At 56.9% G+C, this 14862-nt stretch overlaps 1 protein-coding gene across 1 annotated transcript in view; it reads right to left on the reverse strand.

The window, feature by feature from the left end:
• COL22A1 (collagen type XXII alpha 1 chain) overlaps positions 1-14862 on the reverse strand; it is a 246506-nt gene that overhangs the window by 75696 nt on the left and 155948 nt on the right. Inside the window, exons 32-38 of the mRNA XM_058276085.2 lie at positions 13794-13847; positions 13289-13342; positions 12446-12499; positions 10775-10828; positions 9140-9193; positions 6197-6301; positions 4943-4987 (exon numbers count right to left, since the gene is read on the reverse strand). Coding sequence (XP_058132068.1) covers positions 4943-4987; positions 6197-6301; positions 9140-9193; positions 10775-10828; positions 12446-12499; positions 13289-13342; positions 13794-13847 — 420 coding nt within the window. The remainder of the gene's footprint in view (positions 1-4942; positions 4988-6196; positions 6302-9139; positions 9194-10774; positions 10829-12445; positions 12500-13288; positions 13343-13793; positions 13848-14862) is intronic.

Genomic DNA, 14862 nt, shown 5'->3' on the forward strand with positions numbered 1-14862 from the left:
TTCTCTACCCTTCTCTGCCCCATGCTGACCCTAACCTAACCCTAACCCTAAGCCCGTAGACTGACCTCTGAACTTAGGGTTAGGGTTAGTGTAAGCTAAAGGAAAGGGCCAGCAGGGGGTCAGAGGATGAAAGAGAGAGTAGTTGGTTTCCCAACTCCCACCTGCCCTGGTTCCTCTACTATTTCAGGTCCCATCACGTGACCCATCCTCCTTGGCCCTGGCTCCATCAGGCCCAAATGTCACTGTTTCTTCTCCAGTGGCTTCCTGCTGTGGCTGGCACCTGGCAGGTACAGCACCCTTTTACCAACTACCCTCACCTCTGTAAAGAGTCCCTTCATCAAATTCTCCTCACCTTCCCAGAGGGTGCATTCTGTTTCTTTTAACATGGTGTGGCCCATTTGGGAAATGCAGGATGCTCGAGAATGCTAGAAAATCTAGTCAGTATGTATGGGAAGCTGAGGATAGGAGGAAGTCAAGAAATAATGCAACTATGGGGGAGAACACGATGAAGAAAGAATGAACATGATCATGACTTGGCTATGGCCAGCACACCTGGAGAAGTAGGAGGACCAGGTCAGAAAGGGTCACACTGGCAGTCAGGTAGCTTCAGGTCCAGTCCCAGGAAAAGGCCAGTTGCCGTCTTCTAACCTTGACTAAGTCCAATGACCTCCTTGTTTCTTAGGCACCTCATCAATTTAAAAAAAGAGACTATTCTATCAGGCTCCCACGTTTCTTATGAGGACTCATTTAAAAGGTAAAGAGCTTTATTACCAGGAGCCTTATAGCTGCATTATTGACAGCAGAGTTAAATGACAGAAATCACTTACACACATAATTAAAAGAGAACTCCGTATCCATTTGCACTTTGTTTTTTTGTTTTTTTGTTAAATTAATGCAGATTCTCCTTACTATTAGGTTTTAGCTTTCCCAAGGGGAAATTCCATGCATATCAGCACCCTACCCGCCCGAAGATCAGCCAGGTAAAAGCTGACCTGGGTTCCTCCACACTGTCTGTGTGCACCTCTGCTTCTTTCCACATACTGTCCTCTGCCTGGAATGCTCTTCCATTGTGCCCTGTACTTCCAAAAACTTCCAAACACCAACCATCAGTGAAGACTTAGCCCAGTCATTTCTCTGTCTGCCCTTCTCTTATGGCCTCTTGCAGATATTTATATATGTCTTCATTAATCTTACCACATTGTCCTCGAATGCCCATTTCCCTGTCTGACCCTGTGACTTCTCAGGAAGCAGCTTAAAGGTGGAACATTTACATCCACCCATTTGTTCATCCTTAATTCAACTTATATTTACCAAGAACCTAAAATGAGTTGGACCCAAGTTGGGTGTAACATCCATTCACCTCTGAAGCCAACCTAGAACATAGCAGAAAGGGACAGCCTTTCCTGGCCATTTCCTTCATGCGGGAATGAGTGAATCCATCAGTCACGTTGTGTCAGCACTGAAACCCTTTCCACAGATGAGGCGATGGAACAGGAAGGCTCTCCTGTCCCTGCCTGGGAGCTCTGCGTCCTTGACTTCTCCTCTGCAGAGTGGAGCCCATGTGGCACTAGCCATGTGGCACTAACACTTGCCCCAGGAAACGACTTCATAGCTTAATGGACTGGGACTTTTAGAAACTGGTCCCAAGAAAAGAGCAAAAAACTTCAACGCTTCATCAGGAAGAGCGAAAGGGCTCAAAGTTAAGAAAGAGAGGGGCACCAGCAGGCATCTGAAATGCAGGCTCTCGTACCTGCTTTGGGTGCAGGCCAGCGGGGCTGATTCGGGGGTGCCCAGGGAGGAAGTGTGTGAGGAAGTGTCAAGTTGTGGACAGAAGCTGACTGTTGTTGAACACTGAGCCCTCAGGCCATCTCCTCCAGGGACCCTTGTGGGGCAGATTCTGTACTCCCCCCAGAAAGGGAGTGCAGTCTCCCAGGGACAAAGACGCTACATGGAATCATCTGGCCCGTAGGTAGGCAGCTGGGCTGGGATTCTGACCAGCTTGGTGAGAAGCCAAAGCCTGTTCATTCCTTTGGAAACCCTGCCAAGGAGAAGGAAAGGCCCCTTCTAGAGTCTTCCTGCAGTTATGAGTAATTAGGAAAAGCCAGTGGGGGGAAGTAAGAAAGAAAGCCTCTCTATAGCTCCTACCCTGAACTCCCAATGCGCTGTCAGTGGCCCAGGGCCTGAGCAATTGCTCTCTCTCTCTCTGTCTCTCCACCTCCCCCACCCTGTCCCCTCCTCCTCTCTCCTTCCTTCCTCCTGATGAGCTTCTCCTTCTTCAGCTCAAGACCTTCCTGAATTCCAACTTCTCTTCCCCATGCCTACCCACCACGGGAAGCCTCTTCCTAGACCACATGCAGATTGACACACCACGCTGGAACAGCTCCTCTGTTTAGGAGGCTCCTTTTGACTAGGAGGAGCCACTGGCCCCCCCCCCCCCCCACGTCAGGGCCCCTGCGCCCCTCCCCCGGGCACTCAGCCTGCCTCCGCTCCCCAAGGCTGCCTTCCCCACGACCCCTGGGGCTTCCTCCCCGACAACAGGCCATAGGGAAGGTCTTCCCAGACCTTGTGCTGCACCCCCAAACCAGGCCCCACGGTGGCTGCTAAGGACCGCCGCGGTGTACTGAGCTGGCACCTGCGACGCGCGCTGTGCCAGGCTGCAGGCTTTATTAGTATGGCTTAATGGCCCCCCAGCCCTGCCTGGAAAGTGGGCTTTCCTCGCCTCCTGAAAAGTTATCACGGAGAAAGGCCACTGAAGCCGTTTCCCGGGGCCCCCGCCCCCCCTCCCAGAGGCTTGGATGTCCTCTGGACACGGGGACCCCCATCTGGGGGACATAGCGGGAGCACAGAAGGCGGCCAAGGAGATGTCGGCCTCCTGATCTCGGGGAGACCACCCCCTCCCCCCTTCCCGCACCTGCCCCCACTGGGCCAGGGACAGCCAACCACTCCTGTGCCTCCACCTTCAGGCAAAGGGCTTCCACAATTCTCCCCCATTTCCATGAATTTGCTCACGTTACACCAAAAACTCAATTTTTATTACTTCTTTACTTTGATCAAGAATAATAAAATCACTACTGGGGAAAGCACATTAGCCTGTACCCATCTCCATTAGCGGAGCTTCTGACGCTAAGAGAGGTCAACTGTGTGAAGAGTGAAACAACGCAGGGAGAAGCTTAATGCAGGTGCAGTAGTGACTCCTGAGGCCTCCGGCTTCAAAGGCTGGGGGTGATAGAAACACTTTACAGAGCATTTAAAAAGCAATGCACCCGCGTGTATACATCCACAGGATAAAAAGGAAAACGGAGAAAAGCTCTCCCAATGGCTGTCCGGGGCTTGGGGAAACCTCAGGACCTCCAGCACACATGGATTCCCAAAGTGCTGCCGTGAGCCGGAGGGATGGTGACGGGCTTCCCAAAAGCGCTAGTTGCCTCGGAAAAAAATGGCCCTGGGGATGACAAGGCAGTAGCACTAAAGACACGGGAGAAGACATTTTAAAAATGTGCTTGCATTAACATCTGCAAGTGGGTAAAAATCATGCAACAGTTACACAGCAACGCTTGCATTCATGGGACTTTAAATATGTATGCCAAACAACAGCACAAATGATACATTCTAACGTCAATAATTGATTACGTCGACCACGTTGTTTTATGTGTATGCATTTGAGTGGGTCAGAGGATTTTTTATTGGGTGCACGCTCTTCCCTAAACACATTCTTCTCCTGCCACCACGTCTTCTCCCATGGCACTCCCACCTGGAATGCCTTCCCGACTTCCCCCGCTTTGCTGCCTGCTACTTGGACTTTAGAATCAGACCGATATTGCCTCCGCCTTCCACCATGAATTCCCTTTCGTGAGTTCTCTCGCACCCTGAAATGCCCTCTCTCCCAGCACCCGTCTGCTCTTGCCTGCTTCTCTACCTGCATTCCCCTCTGGTGTGTGGCTTGTTCGGGGGCTGGGAACACACCACATCCATTACTGCCATCCCACTGCACACATTAAGATCTGACACATGGAAGGAGGGCTCTGGATGCTCAGTGAATAAGTGAATAAGCACATTCGTCACTGAATGCAGGCTTGAGCGTGCGAGTGCGCGCACAACGGAGTGCGAGTCGACGGAAAGGTAAGTTCAGAGCAGGGTCTGCCCACTCGGGGAAGTTCTTGTGAAAATGCACCCTCGTGGCCAAGGGATCTTTTCTGAATTGTCGAATCTTGGTTACAAGCGAGTGGAGGAAGACACTGGCTAGGATTTACCCGTTTTCCTTTCCTCCTGGGTGGCGCGTGTCAGCAGAGCTGGGGGGAAAGGAAATTCGCCACAGCCCGAGCCAGCCCGTGGCCTCCTCCACATGATCCGCCATTCAGCTTTCCCTCGCTGGCCTCGTTTTCGGCTTCCTGCCCGGGGCCTGGTTGGGTGACCCTGAGCCCCGAGAGCAAGGGGGAGCTACTGGCTTGAAGGGACCTGAGGACCAGAGCTCCCCACCCACTGTGACAAGGTGGATGACAGGTAAATGTTGGTCGGGGAAGCTGCTGAAATTCGGGGTCCCCTCTTACCATGATTATACACTGATAAAACCACCACACAGAGTACCACTAGCAGGACACACTGCTCAGGACCGCTGCTAGTTGAAAACCAGTGCATTTACTCAGCAAGGACTAAGCACCTGTGGGGTGCTAAACACTTCCATGCACCAGGTAAGAGTCAAAGAGCCTGGAATCAAACGGGGTGTGCAGCACGAGGGGGCTGCAGCAACCAGGGAGACCCACAGCCACTCCGGCACGTTCCCACTTGAGTGTGCAGACGGAAGCCCAGCTCTGGGATTACCCTCAGGGCCGCTGGTGGACATTTGGACGGATGCACAGTGCATGAATAAAACTGCTTTTAAAGAAACCTTCCCCGGTCCTTCCTAAACGCCTGCAGGGCATCCCCAGTTTGCTGGGACACGTACCTTGGTTCCCAGGGGGCCAGGTAGTCCAGGCGGTCCACGGAGTCCCTGGTGAAATGAGCAACACAGGGACAATTAAGGGATGGTGAGTAGGTACTGATGCACCCCCACGTGCCAGGCCGGGTGTGCCCCATGCTGCAGGTGGTGCCGAGAAGGACGGGACTCCCTTTGTCTTGAATGAAGGAAACAGAATCGGATTCTGAGCCTCACTCTGCACGGCCCACCTCTGTGTGACCTTGAGCAAGCGCTGAGCCTCTCTTGGTTGGCTTTTCCATTGGAGAGCCTTCTCTTACAGGCTCATGCAAGGGGCGGGCCAGGTGTGAGCGCCGGGCTCCTGGGATTCCAAAGCCGGGCCTTTTCTTCTTGACCCAAGGCCCGGGGGAGCCAACGAGGCAGCTCTCTTCGCTGCCTCCTGCCCAGCCAGAATGAAAATCATTCCTCCACTTTGGAAAGTGCTGGCTGAAGGAGCCGGGGGGAGGGAGGCAGCAGTGCCCGGACCGTCAGGGCTCAGGCCCGAGCTCTCCTGTGCTCTGGCTCTGTGGCTTTGGCTCTGAACCTCAACTTTCCCATCCGTAAAGTGGGGCTGGTATTCCTCACCGCCCAGGGTGGTGGTGAGGTTTCATTATAAGGTACCGAGACGTAGCACTTGACACACGGGAAATCATACATAAGGGGAAAGAGCACGGAGGCCACCGTGCAGCACGGGCAGCTCTTCTGAGGTCGAAAGCGACGGGGACTTGGGGCTCTTGGTTGCCATCAGGATATACAGAAACGTGTGCAAGACTCCCCATGCACAGTATCTGCAGGCTCTTGCACACGTGGTTCCTCCAATTTGGAACAGACTTTCCTGCCTGAAGTTCTTTTCTTCTCAGCCTTCACCCTGAGCGCGGACGCCCCTTGCTGGGGAGGCTTTCCCTGACTTTACGTGCAGACCAAGGCGCACCGTCTCCCCATGCGCACCCGGGCGTGCCCCGGCCGTGGCCGTTTGTTTGCCTGCCTGACCCCTCGGGCATGGGCACCTGGAGGGCACAGGTGGCTCCTCCATCCCAGTGTCCCACAGCCGGCCCTGAGCCAGCAGGCCAGTCGTGTGCCGCCCTGCCCTGAGGTGCAGGGACACCAGCTGCTTCCCCCACACCACGCCCCCTTCCCCGGCAGCAAGGAGTCCTTTCTGCGAAGTCCTGATGGTGCATTTTTTCTTTTCTTTTTCAACTGAGCCTGGGTGCTGCAGGCACGGAACCCTGGGCACGACACACTTACCGGGTCTCCATCTTCCCCTTTTCCGGGAGGCCCAGGGGGCCCGGGGACACCTGGGTCACCCCTGGGGCCAGCTGGCCCTCGGCTCCCTTCTTCACCTGCTGCTCCCTGAAAGGCAAGCAGAGCGGCTCCACGGTCAGCGCCACGCAGAGTCCAGCGTTCCGCGGCTGGGCCCCGAGTGGGCCGGGCCATTCCCAGCACTGCTGGTTTGGAAAGCACACCCCTCCTGCGGGCAGGAGAAGAGGGGGCGCAGAGCGTGCACCCGGGAGGGGACTCGGAGCCTGCCTGTTCCAGTCACCCGCTCGGCCCAGGTGACCGGTCAGCTGCATCTATCCCCGGAGGCCCCTCGTTTCTGCCCCCTCCCCAGGCGACTGCTCCTGTGCGGGCAGCTCCGGCAACTGGCGGTCCTTGAAATCCCGCCGAGGGAGGCCTCTCAGAAGCCCTCCCACCCTTTGACATGCCATCTGCTCCCCCAGCTCTGCAGGCGACATCTAACCCCACGCAGGCCTTCAACCGCAACGCGGCTCAGGGCTCCGCCATGAGCGAGAACGTGCGTGTGCCAGGACCTGCGGCGGGGGCTGCACACGGAGCGAACGCACCCCGCGACTGTCCACGAAGCCCTGAACCCCAGGGTGGCAGTGCTGGGTGCAGGGCGATGGACTGGCTCAGTCTTTTGCAGCCTCAGGGCTGCTTTCTGCAGACGGGGCTCGACTGTCCCTGCAATGTCTCCAGAAAAGAGGTGAAGTAAGATGGAGCGAGGATGGGCCAAGCCAGGGATGGAGAGGGACCCCCTCCACGCCTAGGGCAAGCGCAGCCTCCCTGAGCACCAGGCCAGCCACCGGACGTGGTGGAAAGAGCAGGCCACGGGTGTCGGGGTTTTTATCCCTCCACAGGGCGCTGGACACTCCCTTCCAGAGGCAGCCCCCGGCTTGGCCCTCAGCCAGGGCTCCATGCCGGCTCAGCCAAGGAGAGGCGGCTGGTGCCCCCTGGTGGCTGCAATGTACAAACGGCCCGTCGATTTTTCTGGCCGCAGAATGCCATAGAATGCTCGCTCACCCAGCCCTCAAAGAAAGCCCTAACATCTTGGTCACCTTCTTCTAGTTTATTAACTGCCTACAGTGCCTTCCAGAATCCAGCACAATTCTTCTGGCATGGTCTAATCAAGGCTCAGCGGAACGGGCTGGGCTCTCCCCTCACTTAGTCAGAGCACTTACTGTCTTACTACCACCATAAAGTGTTTTTTTCCCCCAAAAACTTTGACTACCTGCATTACATCAAGACATTATTGAACTTAGGACCAACAAACACTCCAAAAATCCAGGATGTTTTCCACAGCTTGATTAATCATTTTTTCCTGATATAAATGCTTTTTTCTCTAAGATAAGTGTTTTTAAGGGAGGCTTCCAATCAAAATGCAAATTTAACACCTAGTCTTATTACATTTTGCCACCAGATAAAAGAAGAATCACTCCTTTAAAGGTTCCAGGTAAAGTGGACTTGAAGACACTGCTCTCAAGGTGTGTGGACACCTGTGTGCTGGGCAAAGGCCCATTGGGAGTGGGCCCTGCCCAACAGCCTGCCCACGGACGCGAGCGAACCAGCTCGTGCCGTCCCTCCTCAGCCCTGCTCTTGGCCGAGCCCCCTGCACAGATTGTCCAGCCCCTCTGCTAATCAGTTCCAGCTGGCATCAAGAAATGCCACCCCCATTTCACAGATGAGAAAATGCAGATGCCCTCGTTTAGAGACCTGGCACTCTTGACATTGGGGGCTGGATCGCTCTGGACTGCAAGAGGCTGCCCTGCCCACTGCAGGACACAACCCCCAGCTCGTAGCCACAGGACGCCAGAAGCACCTCCAGGGGAGACACCCGAAAATGTCTCCAGACACCGCCTAGGGGTCCACTAGCTAGGACACTGGAGGTGACATTCGTGTGGCCTCAGATGCCCACCTGATCACCACTGGGTCAGTTAGTGAGGGCCTCCGATGAGATTCACAAAGCAGGGGCTCAGGATCACCAGCAAACATCCCAGACACCCCCAAAATGCAAGGTCAGGGAGATGGGAAATGCGACTTTGAAAGGCTGTGTCCTGTCCTCCTCTGCTCCTGGGGTTGCTGGTGTATTTGGGGGAAGGCATGTCTTTCTTCTTCCTAATAAGTGAAACTCTTTCTCACAGCTTGGGAAGGTTTAAGAGCAAGCACAGCTGTGGGGTGGCTAATTTGATGTATGGAATGGGGCGGAAGCAGGATTTGGAGTCAGAGAGCCCTAGCTTCACGGCCCACTAGCTAGGAGACTTAGGGCAGATTATCAACCTCTCACCCCAGGTCTCCAAAGTATAAAACGGGTCTTCCTCTAATCCACAAGTCTGTTGTGAAGATTAAAGGAGGTGACGGGGTGGCATGGCCTCTTCTCTTCCTTGAGACCAGATATATAGATGGATGACGGCCAGACCTGACCCACAGTGCCTGCAGCCGCCAGTCAGGAACACCAAAGCACAGCCCCTGCAGGCACGCAACGGCAGCCTTGGTCAAGGACTGCCATTTTCTCTCGTTTTTGCCTCCTGCTTCCACCTCAGAACCAACCAGAGAAAGCCAAGTATGTTCCCCACACTGACGACTTCAGGTGCCCGGCTTCTAGTTAGTCTGCCTCCAGCCTCCTTAGGCCAACGACCTCCAAACACAGCAGGCCAGAGGCCCTGCCTTTCTAGCCCTCTCTCCACAGTGTGAGTGATGGTGGCCAACTCCCTTGCTACAGTGAGCTCTGAATAAACAGCTCTGCTTGCTCTCGTTTGGGTGGGCTTGGGTTAGCTTCTCACTCCTCTCCTTGGTAGGACTCTTCTGATGTCTGGGTCCCAAACCAGGCCCAGGCAGGACAAGTTCCTTCTTTGTCGCCTCACAAGAAGTTCAGAACAGACGCCCGCCTGCCGAGACACGGCCTCTGTGTCTTACCTTCTCGCCACGCTCCCCATCTTTCCCCGGGAGGCCTCTGGTGCCAGGGGGCCCCTAAAGAAAGAAAGGTTATTGGCATGGTGGATTTCAAGTCTTCCATTCCATGGCCCGTGGCCCACGAGGAAAGAGAGCGGGCTCCCTTCAGTCAGTGCTGACAGCTCTGCCCCGGCACCCCGGCCATGGCTGATGTCCTCAGCACCCCACCTCTACCACCACCCCACCTGGGGCAGGTGCTCCGCCTCCATGCCTGGCTCACTGGAGCTCTTGGCTTGCAGCCACAGTCCGTCTGCGCGCTCTGAAGTTCTCCAAGGGCAGGCCCAGCATGGAGAGGACTCCAAGAGAGGGCAGAACTTAAAGATAGGACACAGGTTTGGCCCTGAGCCACTGGATGTGGATTCCAGCCCTGCTTCTGTCTAGGTTTGCAGAGCACAGTGGTGACTTTGAGACAAGGGTTCAAGTGCAAACTTTCCACTGTTGCACTGATAGTCCAGGAGGAGAGAAGAGAAGTGAAAGGATGTAGGGAGGGCAGGCAGCCAGCGAAGAGATCATGACAGAACAAATATCCCTGCGAGGAAGTGGCTCCAAATCCTGCCGGGAAATCTGGGAGCCAGGGTGGGACACGTGGAAGGAGCTGGGGCACCTGAACACCCGTCAGGGGGCCACAGCTGTGGGTGCCATTGGCCACTCGCCAGGTGGCTGGACAAAGTGGTCTCCAGGGGCAGAGGCCATCCCCAGCAGGGAAGCCCAGGGGGCGCAGCTGGAAGCTGGCAGCTTGCCTGAAGCAGCAACGCCGCGGTGATTTGGGCAAGGTTTCTGGTAGCTTCTACAACTACTCACTATGTGCCTTGGTCTCCCTGTGCCCCAGTTTCCTCCTAGGTAAAGTGGGGATTATGTAATACCCACCTCACGGGGCTGCTGTGAGGATTAAAAGAATTAGCGCATTAGACATTTAGCAAGGGCTGGCCACATCACACAGGGTCGGTCTGGTTTGCCCCCTGACCTTGGGTATCGTCTGTAAGGGTTTGATGCTGGGCTGGACTGACCTACAGCATCAGTGGAGATGCCGCTGACTAGGAGCTACCGGGTGTCTCTTTACACAAGGTTAAGTTCTAACGTTCATGGTGAATCTTAGAGCTGGTTCTTTGCAGGCTCCTTTTGCTTCCGCAAGGGAGACGCAGAATCTCAGCACGTCAAGAGAAGCAGGATCTTACAGGGAGCCGGCACCGCCCACACTGTCCATGCTGCAGGTGAAAGAGCCAGCCCTGCAGCTGGCTTCTTGGTCTTAGGGCCAGTTGGGGCGGGACTATGACTCGGGTCCAGTATCCTCAAGCCAGGCAGGGGACCTTCTACTGCTTCAGGCTCACGTTGTCTAAGGTAAAACATGATATGAATTCCAGAATCAATGAAATCTGCAGACATTCTGCAGCTACAACGTCATTTCCCGCCAGGAGATCAGATGAGTTACTCAGAGTCCTAGCTTGGCGAGCTTGGGGATGACCTTTGTCTGGACGTCCATCCCCATCGCTAAGTGGGGGGCAGTGAGCTGGAGTTGGAGGGAGGGTAAGTAAGGCAGACTGGGGGCTGCGCCAAGGCCCACATCCACCCTCAGATCCCTGCTCTCCCCCCGTGACTCACCACACTTCCTGGGATGCCACTGGGACCGAGGGGCCCCACAGGTCCAGGAGCACCCTGTTCAGAGATAGAAGAAGTTAGAAAGGCCAAATGAATTGATTACAAGTATCTATCCCTGTCCTTCTCTGAACCTGCCTCCGACTCAGTTCACTGGCATTGGCTGGAACAATTTCTAACCTGATGTGCCTCCAGAGGTACGTTCAGCCTTCTCTTGTTTGGGCTTGTGGCACCCCAACAAGCCAAGTCTCAAATGAATAGGGGTGCAGAGGTGGGAGACATCAGGCACAGGTGAAGACCTCTAGGAGGGTCCACAGCCAAGGCTCAGCATTGGGGTGCGGGCAGTAGAGGTGGGGGCAGGGGAGCAAGAAAGAAACGAAGAGCCAGAGAAGAACACTGGGCCCTAACCAAAGACCAGAGTCTTACATGGGAAGTGGCCTTTATCCTAAGACCACTTAGGATATGAGAGAAAAGGAACACTGAAAATGGAGCATATTGTTCAGAATTGAGTTGGAGAGAAAACCATCTGGTATAACAAAGAAGGTAGATTGGAAAGGCACTGGCCAGTTGGAGAGAAGGCAATGGCTAAGCATGGGTCAGAGAGGAAGAGGCCTTCCTGGAGAATGTGTAGAGAGGAAAGGCCAGGGCTTGGTGACCACCTGCTGGTGGAGAGAGAGGAGGAAGTTCATGGGATGGCCCTGAGGTCTGAATGGACCTCTGTTTTTGGTTTGGATTACTCCGAAAATGTTGGTGCTATTCACAGAGAGAGGGCACCCAGCAGGGGAGCTGGTGTGTATGTATTTATATAAATGTGTATGTGTATGACTCTGACTGGAGTATCAGAATGTTTCCTGGAGGAAGTAGATTTGAACTAGAGCTTGATGATTGGGCAATGATTTCGTGGGAGGAGATAAGTTGAGTTTGGACATTCCAAGTGGGCCACCACTATGAGATGGGGAAGCAGGGAGCTCTCTGCGGCATCTACACTGACCAGTGCCCTTGCTGACCCCGTTCAGTCAAATGCATGGATAGCGTGCTCTGTGAGCAGTCTACTGCAGCAGACGCTGGCCTGACACAGGCTGGACGCCTGCCTGCAGCTCTGCTCCTCCTCTCCTCACTGTGCTCCTGGGAGACCCAATTAGATCCTAGGTTAGTGGGGAGAAGTCTTCTCCTGCCTCCCACCAGCTGTGCAGAGAAGCTGCAGCTCTGTGACTCTACACCAGGGCCAACCCCACTGAGATCAGACACACCTCGGGCCCCACAGAAGCCCCCCACTTCTGGCCCAAATGGAGGGCGAGGCAGGAGAGCTCAGAAGGCATATATGAAGGTTCCTGGCTGCGTCTGCATGTGCACCTTATGCAGGTGTACCTGGGATTTCAGGATGTGTGATGTGCACCTGGCACGCTTCTGAGCAACACCTGTGTCTGTGAATGGACATTTGCATGTGCCCACGTGTGGCTTGCTCGTGTATGTGCAGACGAAGCCTCCTTCGGTGGTGTGGGCGTGTGGACAGAGCGCGGCACGCTGGAGGCCGTGGAGGCCAGCACTTGTCCTCCCCTGCTGGCGGCCTCCAGCCCTGGCCACGTGCTCAAGTGTGGACGGAGCGGCCTCCCCTGCCCGCCCCTCAGCCCAGAGCCTCGGGCGCCGGCAGGAGGCGGGCCAGGCACCAGGACTCACGGGGTTTCCAGCTGCTCCGGGCGCCCCGCAGCCCCCTTCTTGTCCCTTGGCACCCTGCATGGGAGAGGAAAGAGCGGACGTAAGAGACGGCGGACACCGCCGCCCGGGCCCCCAGGGCTGGGACACGTCGAGGACACGCAGCTGATCTGAGCCAGAAGGGCAGGGTTTAAAGGATGCCAGACAAAGCAAAAAAAAAATTGTTCTAATTAAATAAAAACAGAGGGGGAAAATAGATGCTGAACCTCACTGTTTGCCTGGCGACGCCCACCCCGCGGGCACTTTGCCGGTTTTAACTTCCTTGGATCACCCACACCCCCAGGGTTTCGGTAGTGCCACCCACCCTTGATGTAAGTGAGGCCGTGGGGCTCAGGCAGCCAGCAAGGGGCCACGTGGGACCCCACGCATCACTCCAGCACGGACCCTGCAGGGAACTGGGACAGCTGTCCAGGACAGTCGGAGACTGTGAAAACCCAAGTGCTAACACACATGGGTGTCCTCTAAACCCGAGGTGCCGGCGCTGGCCGGGGCCGGGCAGGGCATTCCCTGCATTTCCAAGTGCCCTGGAAAAGGCGGTCGCTCAGCGCCTGCGCCCAGACGGCGCCAAGGTGGCACAACCACTGCAGAGCGCGGGGGCCAGGGCCAGAGAGCAGGGGGACCGACCCCTTCCCGGGGCGGGGGCAAGGCCGAGCCCCCACGGCTGCCTTTGGGGAGCTCGGCCGTCTTGTGGCAGTGCCCCCTGGTGGTCGCTGCCGGCATGGCAGGCGAGTGGGGCAGGGGGCGGGGCCTGGGAGGACCCGAAGGGGAGGGCGCTCAGAGCCAACAAGTGGAGAGGGGGCGACTTACCGGCGGTCCAGCGGGTCCCGGAGGTCCCAGGTCTCCTGGAAGGCCCTGTGGTCCCTGCAGGGAAACCACCCGTCAAGGAACTAGCCGAGCAGGCCCACCCGAGGTCCATGGCGGGGACTTCGCCTGAGCCCCGGGACGGGAGGGGCCACCTCCAGCTCAGCGGGGTCCAGAGATGGAATGTTCTATTGAGGCCTGCAGAGGCTCGGCCCCTGGATGTCCGTGTCCCAGTACCCGGCCACACCGGGCCGTGGGGTGCGGGGCACAGGGCGTGGAACACGGGGTGCAAAGTGCGGGGGGGGGGGGAGGGCGTGGCCGTGGGGCGCAGGGCACAGGGTGTGGAGCAGCACAGGGCATGGAGCACGGGGTGGGGGGTGGCCGTGGGGTGCGGGGCACAGCGCGTGGAACACGGGGTGCGGAGCGCGGGGGAGGGGGGACGGTGGCTGTGGGGCTCGGGGCACAGGATGTGGAGCACGGGGGTGCGGCGCTAAGGGCGGGGGGCACTCACCGGCTCCCCAGGCACACCCGGGTCGCCCTTCTCTCCTTTTGGCCCTTGTTCTCCCTGTTGGTGCAGAAACAGCGCATACAGCAGGCATGGGGAGTGCGGGCTCTGCCTCTGCCCCTCACCTGCACCGCACAGCGCGCCTGCCCGCGGGGCTCAGCTCCAGCCCCCTCCTACCCCCGGAGCCTCCCAGCCCCCTGTGCACCTGCTCAGTTCCTGCGCCCACAGGTTGTCTCTCTTCCTCCCCCCTGCCTGGGACCCCGATGCGTTCTTCCTCGCCCCCCAGAGCTAAGGTCAAGAACCCTGCCTTCAGGGAGCGCAGCGGGCACCCTTCTCCCCGGACACGCACACCTGTGGTGTGACAGCATTCCAAGGCTGGACCCTGTCCCCGCCAGCCCTAACCCGGCTGGTGGTAGAGCAATGACCCACTGTGGAAGAACTGGGGGGGGGGGGCATTTCACAGCTGCCTGGACCAAGCCCTTCCTGGCGTCCACCGAAGCTGCGCAGAAAGGCACGTCACCAAGGTGACCCACGACCAACTGGGGTTGAACCCTGGCCTCTGGGTGCCCAGAATGGGCTTGTCCAGCTTTGACAAGAACAGAGCTGGGACACGGGCTGGAGATTTGTGAGCTGAGTCCCGTGCAGGCCCAGAGTGGGGTAACCCCAGGAAGTCCCCTGAAGCTGCTGGCGCCATCTCTGGGATCCGACACTCGTCCTGGGGGGACGGAGGATGAGACGCTCCCCCTGTGACTCAAGGGGACGGGGAGAAGGGGAACAGGAGGCCCCCAAAAGGACAGCTCTAGAAGGGCTCGGGCTCTCTTCCAGCAGAGAAGGGGTGGTCAGGGGAGCAGTGGGGGGTATGACGCAGGGGGCATGGAGCACACGGCCCCTGCCTTCCGTTCACTGGCCACATGACCTTGTGCAGCAGCCTTACCTAGACTGACTCACTCTCCATATCTGCAAAAGAACGGGCTCGACTCTGCTCCTCTTAGGTTGAGAATTCTATGGCTCAGAGGAGGGGCAGCCAAGGCAAGTGAGCCCAAGAGGGGAGACGAGGCAGGTCTGTGGAGTGCCA

The sequence above is a fragment of the Dasypus novemcinctus genome, chromosome 14 (genome assembly GCF_030445035.2).
Source record: "Dasypus novemcinctus isolate mDasNov1 chromosome 14, mDasNov1.1.hap2, whole genome shotgun sequence".
NCBI classification, from domain to species: domain Eukaryota; kingdom Metazoa; phylum Chordata; class Mammalia; order Cingulata; family Dasypodidae; genus Dasypus; species Dasypus novemcinctus.